Here is a 14181-nt window from a genome sequence, read left to right on the forward strand (position 1 = left end):
GAGACTATGGTATGGGTTCTATATACCACAACAACTTGCGTTACAACATGCAAGGCATTTATAGAGGAGACGGTGTTCATTTCACAGATGAAGGGAACAGAGTCTTCCTCTTGAACTTTAGACTCTGCATCGGTACTTACTTGTAGGTACAAAAAAACACTCCATGAACACAACGGCTCTTTTTAGAGCCAACCAACATCTAAACACTTAAACTTGATTTTTGATTCTATTTTTTTAATGAATTTTTTGGCGCCGTGCGCGCACCGTGCACGCACCGCGCAATATTTATAATTGTTTTTTTTTTTTTGGGACCTTAGGGTCCCCCTGAGAAGGCCTAGGGGGTCAGGGACTCTCTACCCTGCCCCATTTTCACGTTCTCCACTTGTGTTTTTAGCTCTCTTCTGCCTCTAAAATTCAAAATGGCGGCTGGGGGGTGTGCGCACCGTGCACCACGCACCCCGCGATTTTTTGAAAAGAAATAAAATGTTTTTTTCACCCTTCGGGGTCCTTCAGGGACCCCCTGACAAAGGCTAGGGGGTCAGGAACTCTCTACCCTGCCCCCTTTTCACGTTCTCCACCTTTCTTTTTCACTGCCACACACAAAATGGCGTCTGACACTTCCTGATTTCGACCGATTCGAATGTTAACTGACATCTAACCACCAATCAGAATTACGCTCGCGCACGGCACCGTGCGCGCACGGTGTGCGCATATAGATATTTATGTACTTTTAACTGCAATTTTCTCAGGAACTATTGAACAGATTGACACCATATATGCAAAAGGCACATCCCTGACCTGAGGACTACCTCTTTGCCAAATTTCAAGTAATTCTGTTCAGCCGTTCGGGCTGTACCTTCGACTAAAGGTCCTATGGGAAAATGCATGGGGAAAACGTGTTTTGGGACCCCCCTTTTTTCTCAGCCCCTGCTTGACGAATCACCCCGAGACTTTCAGGGTAGGAGCGAGCGAAGCGCCCCATTAGTTTTGAAAATTTCACGAAGATAAGTCAACCGGCGCCAAAGTTATTCAAAATAGAATTTTCAGATTTCCTATGGGAACTCGGTCCTAACTATAACTATCTACTGGCAACCGCCAGTAGATTTTATATATATATATATATATATATATATATATTATCTACTGGCGGTCGCCAGTAGATAGTTATAGTTAGGACCGTGTTTCCATAGGAAATCCGCAACATTCTATTTGGAATAACTTTGGCGCCGGTCGACGAATCCTCGCGAAATTTTCAAAACTAATGGGGCGCTACGCTCCGCTCCTACCCTGAAAGTCTCGGGGGGATTTGTCAAGCGGGGGCTGAGAAAAAAGGGGGGTCCCAAAACGCGTTTTCCCCATGCATTTTCCCATAGGACCTTTAGTCCGAGCTACAGCCCGAACGGCTGAACAGAATTACTTGAAATTTGGCAGAGAGGTAGTCCTCAGGTCAAGGATGTGCCTTTTGTAGGTCTGGTGTAAATCTGTTCAGTAGGTCCTGAGAAAATAGCATTTAAATCAATATATATATCTGTAAGCGCGCTCCGCGCAGGGTGTGCGCACAGTGAAAAACCAGAAAAAAAAAAATACATAACTTAGCATTTAAAAAACCGTACAAATTCACTGAAAAAGCCATAGGTTTCACACACGTTATAGTTAGGAATTATCATTTACAAAATCTTGCAAATTCACTTAAAAAACCATAGGTTTCACACATGTTATAGTTAGCTGTACATTTCACTCGTAAAAAAACAATGAAATTCCATGTTATAGTTAGATCAGGTAACTATAACTTGCGCGACCGCAATCCACAATGTGTAATTTCAGATGTCATCATTGATGTCATGAGTGATGTCACTGACCATGTCATGAGTGATGTAATATGTGACGTCATCAGCAGTTTATTGTGGGCGCGCAAGTTATAGTTACCTGATCTAACTATAACGTGGAATTTCATTGGTTTTTTACGAGTGAAATGTACAGCTAACTATAACATGTGTGAAATCTATGGTTTTTTAAGTGATATATATATATATATAGATTTTTTAAACAAAATTCAAAATATCAAATGGGAAGATGACTTGCTACTAGTGGTTATGGACATTGAGTCCTTGTACACCAGCATTGATCATCATGCTGGTTTATCAGCTATTAAGCATTATTTGGACAATCGACCCCTTGGCCTATATAACCACAATATCATGCTTCTAGAGATGGTCAAATGGTGTCTCTTTAACAATTTTTTCATGTTTGAAAATGCAGTATACCGTCAGATGCGGGGTGTAGCCATGGGGGCTTGCTTCTCTCCCAGCTACGCGTGTCTACACGTGGGCTGGTGGGAGGAGCAGACCCTCCATGGCACTCTGGCCAGAGTGGCGGACAAACAAGTGATGCATTGGCTTAGATATATAGACGATGTGTTTTTCATTTGGAAAGGTGATCGTGAGAGTGCTTTATTGTTTATTGATGAACTTAACAACAACACATGCAATCTTAAATTTACTGCATCAATCAGCGCCTCTGAGGTTCCCTTTCTAGACACTACAATTTACATCCAGGATGGTCGTCTTGCATCTACACTTTTTAGAAAGCCCACAGCAGGGAACGCCACCCTGCATGCGACCAGCTCTCACCCCAGTCATCTGATCAGAAGTATCCCCTACGGGGAGCTCCTTTGGTTGAAACGTATCTGCAGTACTGATGAGGAATTTGTCAGATGCTCTGAACAGGCATTGTCCAGATTCAGAGAAAGGGGATATAAAAATAACATTCTCAAACAAGCTCAGGTGAAAGTGGCTCTTAAATCCAGAGAGGACCTTCTATGCCCCAAGAAAGACACTATGACACCCGTGACCAATAGCTCTGAAGACAGTAACACACCCCGTCTCATCATTACATATAGTAAACAACATAACCAGCTCAGGAGGATAGTCAATCGTAATTGGCCAATACTGAAAACAGATGCAGTATTGACCCCTAGATTGCCATCCACTCCTACCATTACTTTTAGACGTGCAGTTTCGATGAGAAACCAGTTGGTGTCTAAAAATGCAGAAACCACTACCAAATCAAATTGGTTGCAAAGAAAAGGTTTCTTTAAATGCGCATCGTGCAGGGCATGCAAGTTTGGAGTGAACACTTTGCAGTATAACACTCCCTTCAGTCCCACTCCAATACAAATCAGGGGGCATTACACCTGCCGCACGGAATTCGCAGTGTATGTTCTAACTTGCACCTGCGGCCTCAGATACGTAGGTAGCACTAAATTACAAGTTCATGCACGCATCTTACAGCACCTCAGGGCCATCGTAAACAATGATTCCACCTATCCTGTGGCCCGTCATTTTAGAGCTGTTCATGACAATGACCTGACCTGTCTTTCTTATTTTGTAATTGATGCAATCCCGAAATTTAAACATGGGGGCAATAGAGAGCGTATGCTCAGACAATTGGAGACCCGAGTAATTATTGAGCTCGATACTAAAACACCTCTCGGGCTCAATACAACGGAAGATATGCACAACTTTTTATGAAAGTTCAGTAGAAATATTACTTTAAAGTAGTTCTTGTCATCTATTCCCTACACTCTGGTTGTGCTTTTACTTTACTCCTTGTCAACTCACAGGCTCCTATTCTTTGCCTTAGACCATATGCTTAGGCGGTTTCAGGTCTGGTAGTATGTGTTACGAATTGTTAGCAATCTTACACTGTTTTTATTATCATTTAAGATCTGATATATAATATGCTGCTTTGTAAGAAGGAAATAATAAGAAAGAAAACAACACCCCCACCTCACTACATCACTCCAATATCCTAATTTTAGGTAATATTGAGATCCTTTCGATATGTATTAGATAGTGTATGAGCCTTATGAATATTTTTATATTAAGCATATTTATTGCGTATTTGCACAATTCTTCAGATTGCACTTTGGCACTTTTAGCACCTTATTCATTGCACTTTTAGGCACTTCGCACTTTATGTCAAAAATATATACACACATTAAATCAATAAATTATTAATAAAATAAAAAAATATATAATATTTTAAAATCAAATTAAAAATTATTTATTATACATATCGATAAGCAACATTAGCGTACGTTCGGAGAGGATTGACATGGTTAATTTCATTGAATATACGATTCTCCTACTTTTTGGATTTCATCCAGATTACACTTGCTGAATAATTTCAGGACACACTGCTGATAACATTTGCACGTTTAATTATTATTATCCTGTGATGTATGTTTTGTATTTTACACCAGAACTGTCTTGGATTGTCCATGTATTGCATATGATCCCCTTTCAGCACAGATGACGAATAATTTATATTTCTTTTTAAGTGTCCCGAGTTTACTACAACAGTATGTATTTAGACTTTGTATAAAGTGTTAAACTCGGTAGATTGGATCATAACTAAATTTGGATATATTTACATGTATATTACGTGCATTTTTCAAGAGTCTGTCTTTTCAGCAGGCAGTGGAGAATGTGAAATGATAGTATGTCTTCTATTTCCTCTCCGTCATGTGATAGGGGTGTTTGCATTTTTAAACAGCGTCATACGCAAAGTTTGTCCCATGTGATCAAGCCACTCCGGTGGCGAAACGCGTCATGACAGAAGGGAGACTCTTATACTTTTTCAAATAAAGAGTGTTCACCGACGAAGAGGAGTTCGTGTATTCTTGTTTGTGGAGAAACTGATGAATACTTCGTGCCTATATATATATATATATATATATATATATATATATATTTTTTTTTTTTTTTTTTTGAAGTAATTTTGATCATTTTTTTAATGTATCTCTATGAAAAGCATGTCTATCTACCTACCTAAGTACATATTTAAATAAAACTCAAAAATATTACCAATTCAATCACAAAATATTAAATAAGTTACCAAATAAATAAAATATTAACAATTTTAAAAACAAAGAACACAATAACAAAAAAATTATAAAAAAGTAAAAAATAATATAAGATTATCAGTATCAAAAGAATTTCTTTTGATTTAACATGAAATTGAAAAATAAGCAAATAATATGTAACCAATAATAGGAAAAGTATTGGAGTCTTGGGGTATTAGATATACTATTTCCACTCCAGTTTAAGCAACAGAAGGGAAACTGTTGGACTTCAGAGGGATTACATTTATTATTCCCACTCCAAGCAGCACAACAGTAGAAAAAGCATTGGACTTCAGAAGGGTTAGCTTTTTCTATTCACACTCCATCAATGCAACAGCATGGAAAGTGTTGAAGTTTGAGGAGTTAAATTTATTGTTCCTACTCCGAACAGCAAAATAGTATGGAAAGTGTTGGACTTCCGAGGGGCAAAATGTACTATTCCCGTTCTAGTCTGTGCAACAACAGGGAAATCACTTCACTTCAAACACATTTTATATTTGAATAACCCTACCTCTTTAGAAAAAAAATCTTAAACTCTCAATATAAACATAATTAATTAACATAAAAAATCATTAAAAATTAAAAAAAGTTTTACATAATTAACAATCAATCAAATAATTAATTATAAATTACAAATAATAATTCACAATTTTAATAATAATTTACTATTTTAAAAATAATTGTAATAATTACTATTTAAAAATATATGATTAATATAATTATTCGATTATTACTTAATTAACTTCTCATTCTGTACTTATAAAAACCTATCAGCCCACACCTAAAAAAAACTACAATAAATAAGTATAGAACAATTTTCAAAATGAATAATCAGTTAAATAATTAACAATTCATAATTAATTGTTAATTATTACATAACTAAATACCTAAACCCCCACAAACCTAGCAACCTGCACCTAACATTGCGAAATAACTGAAATATATGTTTTACTAAATGTACATAATTTATAATCAAATATGTAATGTATTCTAAATTGATAATTGTTAATTAATTATTACTTAATTAACTTCCCACATAATGCCCCTACAAACCCAGCAACCCGCACCTAAAATGTAACTAAAATAAATCAAATATTACATAATTCACCTAATGAATATAAATCATGTAATTAATTAAAAATGATTAATTAATAACAATTATTGCTTAATTAACTTCCCACCCCATCGCCTTTCAAACCCAACAACCTGCTACAATACAATAAATTACTATTAACAATTCCAATAAAAAATTCTAAATCACTTCAAATTACAAACTATATTTAAAAAAATAATAACAACTATACAAACAATATTAACACAAAAAATGAATATATGAACTAAAATACATTAGAATAATTAACAAACAATATTGTTTACAACTATATTACTGAGAACAATTTTAAAAAGAACTGTATTCTTAAAAACAATGTTACCTACCTAAAAAAACAATATTCTTGTCAACAATATTTTGGCATCACAATATTTGTGTATCACAATATTTTATTTTTGATATTTTTGTCTACCAAATAGTTACAACTCAATATTTTATTCAAACACCTCCTTTAAGTGACCAAACATTAGCATTAAGCACAATACCAGCAAACGACTTTGGAAAACTATAAAAACCATAACTTATTTTATAAGTTTATAGCTATTCTTCTCAGCTAAAATTTACCTTTCATGATACCTTCATCCTCTTTATCCGTTTACATGTGCATGTGTCTAATGTATGAAATTTAGGAATAGAGAGCTGAAACATATCTGTTACACCTTTGTTTTACTTCCTGCTATTCTCAGTTTTTTGTTTTCTTTCTCTCTACATCAGGTCTGTTGTTGTTATCTGCTCTCGTGGTACCAAACTGATTCCTTCCGGTTCGGAAATGTCAGTGTTCATGAAACTGGGCTCCGTGAAGCCTGTAACTCTCTTTGAGAAAGGTAAATATACTGCATATTGTGGTCATATTCCATCCACATAAGGCTTGTTCAAAGTATGACTCTGATTTGAAGCCTAAAATCACAAGCAGCAACCTTTTTGGTTATAAACCAAATAACATTCACCAGAAGCACATAGGGTAAACCACCACCCAAGGATTATCTCTTGATTACACACAATAGTAGTTGAAATCTGCCAGTTTCAATAATTTGAAATAACTATGCAAATCCAATAATATGTGGATTATATATTTAGATCCAAGAGTGTGGTTTAAAAATATTTTTGCTAGCCCATATATTATGTTCATGACAATGAGCATTATCCCTTGATCATTAACATTATTGTCATAACATGATGATAATACATATATTTTAATGTTTCTCTCCCTGTATTTAGCAAGGCTCTTATTTTTTTTTTAAACAAATGTATTAGGTTTGTAAATCAAAAACATTAGCAGCTTATTAAAGCCTATTCCTAGCAGTACCCCCCTCTAAGGTGCCTACGATCATTCAGTCCTAAGGTCTATGTTTAAAGCCCATTACACATATCAAACCTTTATCACAGAATAACTAAATTAAAAAGAAAAAAATTAGACAAGGATAAAGCGGGATGTCCTTCCCAGCAAAACGGTATCCTCAAGCTATAGCCGCATCAAAATTCCTAACAATTCTAATCTAATAAACTCCCAACCCTCCCCCCAGGCATGTCACTTCCAGTATTATTCTGTGCAATCAATAGACGTCAGCTTTGCATAGTTGGTGGTAGCCCAATAGCCTAAGAATGTAAGCGTGTGCGTGCTGCCATCCCATGATCACCTATCATGGAGACGCTGGGTATGTTCGCATTACTGAAACTATGTGCTATTATGGCGCTACCCTATCCCGGTATGCCCGGCTCAGTGTCATCCTCGCTATCAGTGTCCGGGTCTTTCAGTAATCCCACCAAGTGCTCTCATGCCCTGGCCGCCTCCAACACCCTCTCACTCCCCGTTCTCTTTGCTAGCTGCTGGTGATCTTAGTTTTAGCCGTGTGGGGGAACCAATGCAGGACACAAGGCCCCATTGCCAGCCCCAGATCTCTGTCCTTCACAGCGTTCAACAGGGCGACCACCTCAGTCCAATAACTAGTTAGCAGTGGGCACCCACAAATCATCTGAGGGATATCCGCTCCCTCTCCTCGACACCTCGGCCATTCATCTGTATCCGTATTGAAGTATGTTTTGATTCTTGCCGGTGTGAGGTAGGCGCGATGCAAAATATAAAAGTGTACCAGTTGAAAACGAGCATTCCTGGTGCTCTTCCACGCCCGTTCCACTATTTTGGCCCAGGCCCTATCTGGTATCTCATCTCCCACATCTACCTCCCACTTGCGCTTAAGAACATCCAAAGGTGCCAGCTTCTTCCGCGTCATCCGCTTGTATAGGCATGTGACCGCCTTGTACTTCCCCGCAGCAGTCACAATATATTGACAACCCAAAGAAGCCCTAGGTTCAGTCTGGCCCTCTTTCCAGTGTGCACGGATAGCCTCAGTAAGCACCGCATGGTGCAAGAAGTCACCCCCTCGTAGTCAAACCGCTCCTGTAAAACATGGAAGGGCAGCATGTACCCAGCCTCATACAGGTCTCCAATAGTGGTCAACCCCTTCTCGTCCCAGTCGCTCAACTCCCACCAGGAGCCCCCGTGGGGGAGTGCCTCAAACATAGAGAGCGGAATATCAGGGGCATTTGGCACTGTCATACCTGCTCGTTTGAAACTTCGCCTCCAACATTGCCTTGCTGTCTTAAGGTCCTCCGGGAGGGCACCAATCCGAACAAGGAGGTCCAGCAAGATCTGAGAGAGCAGCTTCAGCCCCGGGGCGCCCCCTCTTCCTTCCCCGGGCCATGCAGTCGCATCACCACTCTTTGCGTCAGCCACTGCAGTGCGCGGCTAAGTAGTAAGTTTCAAAGTCAGGTACCGCCCATCCACCCTCCAATCTTGGACGCATTAGTACAGTCAGGGCAACCCACCGTATCCCAGTGCCCCATAAAAACCCTGTGATCAACGACGTGAGTTGTTTAAAAATCCGTGCCGGGATCCAAATTGGCAAGGTCCCAAAATAGTACAGCAGTCGTGGGAGGGCCACCATTTTAAGTAAGGCCACTCGCCCAGCAACCGACAATGGGAGTGATCCCCAAAACTCAAAACTGCCCGCCAGTCCTCTTATCATTCTAACTACGTTGCCCTCTAATACGTCCGGTCGTGCATGATGGGTCTGAACTCCTAGATATGGGAGGCACCTATATTCCCACCGCACTCCCACCATATCCTGCGAGCCGACCCTATCTCCATCTGTTGGGAACGAATATGCCTCTTGATACCGCATACCATTATCCCGCATGCTGTCACAACGCGGTCGTAACAATGACCGCGTTGTGACAACGCATACCATTACCCCGCAAGTCGTTACAACGACTTGCGGAGGGGGGTTGCTGGATGTTGGAATAGTAAAATTTGCTATTCCAACTCCAGTCTGTGCAGATTGTAGGGAAGGTGTTGGATTTTAAATCCAACAGCTTCTCCCCCCTCCGCAAGTCGTTGTAACGACGTGCGGAGTAATGTTATGCGTTGTCACAACGCGGTCATTGTTACGACAGTGTTGTGACAGCATGCGGGGTCACGGATGCGGGGTGAAGGTAGTTTACCGTTGGGAACAGGCATGATTTGGCCAAATTAACTCTAATGCCAGACACATCTCCTAGTCCTTGTAGTAGCACCTTTGCCCCCAGCAACGCTCGCCCCGTGTCTTCTAAGAACATGAGTAGGTCGTCTGCTTACAAGGCTATATGGTGAGCCTGACCCTGCACCTGTAGGCCCCGGTAATATCTCCCGGTCCTAGCCTTCGCCGCAAACGGTTCCATGGCCAGTGCAAAAAGAAGCGGGGATAATGGGCACCCCTGCCTCGTGCCCCAGCTCACCTCACAAGCTTCAGATTTCACCCCACCCGTCCTAACCCGCGCCATGGAGAACTTATAAAGTAAAGCCGTCCATGCTATAAATTTGTCTCCCAGCCCAAATCGGGCCATGACATGGAACAGGTAGGGTCATTCCAAACTGTCAGACGCCTTTTCTATATCAACAGCAAATACTGCAGCAGTGTCTGTTGGGTAACAGTCCGCTTCGAGTACCTGCAGCAATCGCTGAATATTTAGAGCCGTATTCCGAGTGGGAATAAAGCCAGCCTGAGCCCGATTGATTATGGTCGGCATGTGGGGCAATAGACGAGTGGCCAAGATGCGACTTAGTATCTTATAGTCCGTGTTAAGCATGGATAGCGGACAGTATGCTGAACTGTCCCACGCCGGCTTACCGGGTTTAAGGAGAGGCATGATAACCGCCTCTCTTGTGGATACAGGGAGGTGACCCAAGCGTCTCGCCTCATTATATAATGCCACCAGGCACGGTGCAAACTGCTCAGAATAGGTTAAGTAAAACTTGATCTGAAGGCCGTCTGTTCCCGGCGTTTTATTCTGTGCCATATGTTTAATAGCCGCCAGCACTTCCCTCAACTCAATATCTCTACCTAGCACCTCTGCCTGATCGTCATCTAGTTGTGGAAACTGAAGCTTGCGTGTAAACCCATCTAGGTCATCTCCCGTTCGGACCGTCTTGCTCTTGTATAACTCCTTGTAGTAGTCACAGAACAGCTCGTTTATACACACTTGAGTGAAGCAAGCATCCCCCCGGATGTTTCGGATCTCCAATACCGGCGAGCCTCTACTCGACGGGTTGGCCAGCCAGGCCAAAAGAGCACCCAACTTGTCTCCCTCAACATGGGTTATTGTGATATAAGCCTTGTGATCAAAACATCGCAAACGCTCCACTTGTCCTGCTACTGCTTCCCTTGCCTCCTCCAATTCCCGTTACTCGTCGGGCCTCTCAGGGCGATCTTTCTCTATATCCCGCAGGTGTTGTTCCGCATCACCTACCTCTACTAGTAGCACCCTGCGCACTCCCACCAACTCAGCTATGCTACATCCCCGAATTACCGTTTTGGAGGCGTCCCATTCCACTAATGGTGCGGAGGCGGTCCCCTCGTTATCCCCAAAGTATTGAGTGATGGACGTACCCACCGCATCACAAAACACTTGGTCCTCCAAAGCCTCCGGGCGCAGTCGCCACGTCGGTATCCGGGCCCGGATTTGTGACCATTGCATCCAGAGCAATACAGGGTTATGATCCGACAGCGTCCTAGCGAGATACTTACTACCCTGCACACCTGCATGTACATCCGGAGTACATAACAATGCGTCCAGGCGCATGTAAAGGTCGTGTAATGCCGAGAAATAGGAGTAATCATGTTCACCTGGATGTTGGACCTTCCAAGTATCTACCAAACCCCATCGGTTCTGCCAATTACGCCTGGCCTCTGCAATCTTATGAGTGGGGGTATTAGGGAGCGGGGGTGCGAGCGATCCAAAACCACATCTGTTATACAGATAGAATCCCCTCCAAGCAATACTGAGCCAGTAAAATAGGGTGCCAACTTCCCGGACAACTGCGAGAAAAAGGCAGGTTGCTCCATATTGGGAGCATTAATGCCCCCCAGAGCAATGTCACGTCCGTCCAGTTTCCCAAGCACCACTACATACCTACCCTCCGGGTCTATACGTTTTTCCCTACACTCGAAGGGTACCCCCGCCCGCACCCAAATCAACACTACCCGAGCAAAAGCGGAATAGATTGTGTAGAACAACTGACCACGCCATTGCCGCTGCAATGCAGCCCCTTCCTGAGCCTGTTAGTGAGTTTCCTGTAGCAATGCAATATGAACTCCCCTCTGCACTAGATATACATGTAACTTTTGTCGGCGCCACATAGAGTGCATGCCCCGCACATTCCATGATAAACACTTCAGGTTATTGGTGGACCCCATCCCAGCCGTGTCGGGAATTCAACTCTGAGATCTGCTCTAATGACATGCCTGGCCCTATTAAACCCCGAAACTGAAAAACAACCCCAACTCCCCCAACCCAGGACAGCTACTATAGAACTAGTACCCATCCAAACCATGAAAAAACAAAGCACACTAAGACCTCTGATGAATCTGATGGGTGACATATGCATCACAGAGACTTGGCTGACCTCTTAGCCGAGTGAGCTGGACTGCACTCCTTGCGGTGACCTTCCCCTATCGTCATGCTGCGATAAGCGTTTGGATAAGCGGTTGGATATATTGCAGAGGATGCGAAAATACTGTCAATGCGCCTAGTCGCCGCTTACCCTGGCAATGAAAATACTCGCGCTTACATCTACTTGGCTTCGTGGGGGATCTTGGCGTTTTCTTCCCTTATACCGGGACTGTTCTTTTTACGGACTCGCGCCCTGCAACATCTTTCGGAACGGCGCTGTAGTGCACTGTTCTCCAATGCCTCTGAAAGCCGCCCCGAAAGCTCCTACGAAGAACCTGAAGTCCCGCGGAGCTACCAGGCAGGCAGGGATTGCTGATTCTATCTCCGGCGGACGCACATCGGTGGTGGGTGCAGGGTTGAACGGCCCCCCCCCGGCCCCGGTCTATCACCTCGTGTGGGGACCTCGGCCCCCAGGGGCTCTCTGCCTGCTGCCACGCCATCCAGTGCTGGGAAACCAGCCCCGCTATTTGCAAAAGTTCCAACGAAGGCGGTGACACAGTCCATGAATACAACGGTTGACAGCGGGGATCAACAGACTTCAGATGCCATTCTCCACCCCAAGGAAGCGGTTGGCTTGCTGAATACATCAGAGGCTGATCACAGTAAGTGTGCAGGAAATGTATCAGAAGTTGGGGATCAGACTGTAAGCGTTTTGGATGGTTTAGCAGGATGCATTCTGGGTCCAGTAGTTCCTTCTCCCAAACTCAACGAAGTTTCGCAGTCTTTGGCTTTTCAAGATGGGTCAAGCATGGCTCAGACTGCTCATAACATGGATAATGAACTATTTGATAAATTTTTTTCACTATCAGACGGATCCACCACTTCTGATGAAGAAGGGATTGGTAGAGATTGGTCAGAGTCTGTAATCAGAGGAGAAGACGAGGCTCGATCCATACATAAGACTCCTGGGACTATTCGCAGAAACAATAAAAGTAGGGTCGGGAGGCATATTGGCGACACTCCATCAGATAATAAAATTGAAATGCTGGGAGAGAACTTGGAGTCGGGGGAAAATCTGGCATGGGATTATTCTTTCTTTGCAGCGAACCCCACCTCCAACAGTCAAGGAGCAGACTCTGTGAGTACAATTATTTCTAAACCATCTGACCCCTCTAAACCTATAACTTTAGAAATGATTTATGAGACAATGATTTCACACAGAGCGGAGACCCGTCTAGAGAACGCCAGAACCCAAAATGCTTGTCGCAAACTCCAAAATGCTATCAGACGTATTAATAAATCAACTGCGGAGATGGGTATCAGAGTCAATGAGACTGAGAACCGCATCTCTGCTCTGGAAGATGCATTATCTATACAGACAGATATGGTGACTGCTCTCAAAAAACAAAAAGACGATGTTACCTGGAAATTGTCTGAGCTTGAAAATCAAATGCGACGAAATAATCTACGCGTGCTGGGTGTTCCGGAGGGGGTGGAGCAAGATGACACAAGACAATTCATAAGTCAACTGTTCACCGAGGCTTTTCCGGAGCTCTCTCAATGGGACTGGGGGACTCGGATCCAGAGAGCTCATCGATTCCCTTTCCATCAAAAACAGCAAACTACCCCGGCAGGTTCAGATCCTAAATACCCCCATGCTATTCTGATCTCTATGAATAACTTCTTAGCAAGAGATGCTGTTTTTGACCTAGCTCGCCCCAACAGTAAGCGCCTGGCTAAGGGGATTCACTTTTTTGTCAGACCTGACTTCTCCCATGAAACAGTTTCCCGTCGATGGCATTTGCGTCAACTAATCCCTATGTTTCAGGCCAAGGGGGCACAGGCGTTCTTAATGAGCCCGGCTAAATTAAAGGTGGTGGCGCAGGGTCGAAACCAATTCTTTCTGTCTGAAATAGCTGCAGAGGAATTTCTGCAACAACTAGTGCCTCTGGGCTGAAGATAGCACTATGATTAAGATTAAGATTAAGATTGTAATTTATACTACGTAGCCACATTGCCAGTTTTGTCTTTATTTTAGTGTATAGGGGCACCGCGGGTGAGTCCATCCAGCTCTCCATCACCAGGACCAAGGACCATGGTCCTAACGCCTCACTATTGGGTGGGTAGGTTGGGAGGGGGGAGGTTTGAGATTGGGGTGGGGGGGAGGAGTGGGTTGAGGGTGAAGGGAGAAATGAGGGGAAAAATAATATGTTCTGCAACCGTCCTTCTTATTTTT

The 14181-nt window shown here is 42.7% G+C and overlaps 2 protein-coding genes across 3 annotated transcripts in view; both read left to right on the top strand.

Annotated features, from left to right (window-relative positions):
- Positions 1 to 14181, top strand: part of LOC146860776 (cell surface hyaluronidase-like) — a 665184-nt gene that overhangs the window by 639976 nt on the left and 11027 nt on the right. For both annotated transcript variants that reach the window (XM_085644718.1, XM_085644719.1), the window contains exon 24: positions 6732 to 6841. In XM_085644718.1, coding sequence (XP_085500844.1) covers positions 6732 to 6841 — 110 coding nt within the window. The remainder of the gene's footprint in view (positions 1 to 6731; positions 6842 to 14181) is intronic.
- Positions 1 to 14181, top strand: part of CEMIP (cell migration inducing hyaluronidase 1) — a 908751-nt gene that overhangs the window by 473891 nt on the left and 420679 nt on the right. The window lies entirely within an intron of this gene.

Source organism: Triturus cristatus, chromosome 3_1 (genome assembly GCF_964204655.1).
Source record: "Triturus cristatus chromosome 3_1, aTriCri1.1, whole genome shotgun sequence".
NCBI lineage: Eukaryota > Metazoa > Chordata > Amphibia > Caudata > Salamandridae > Triturus > Triturus cristatus.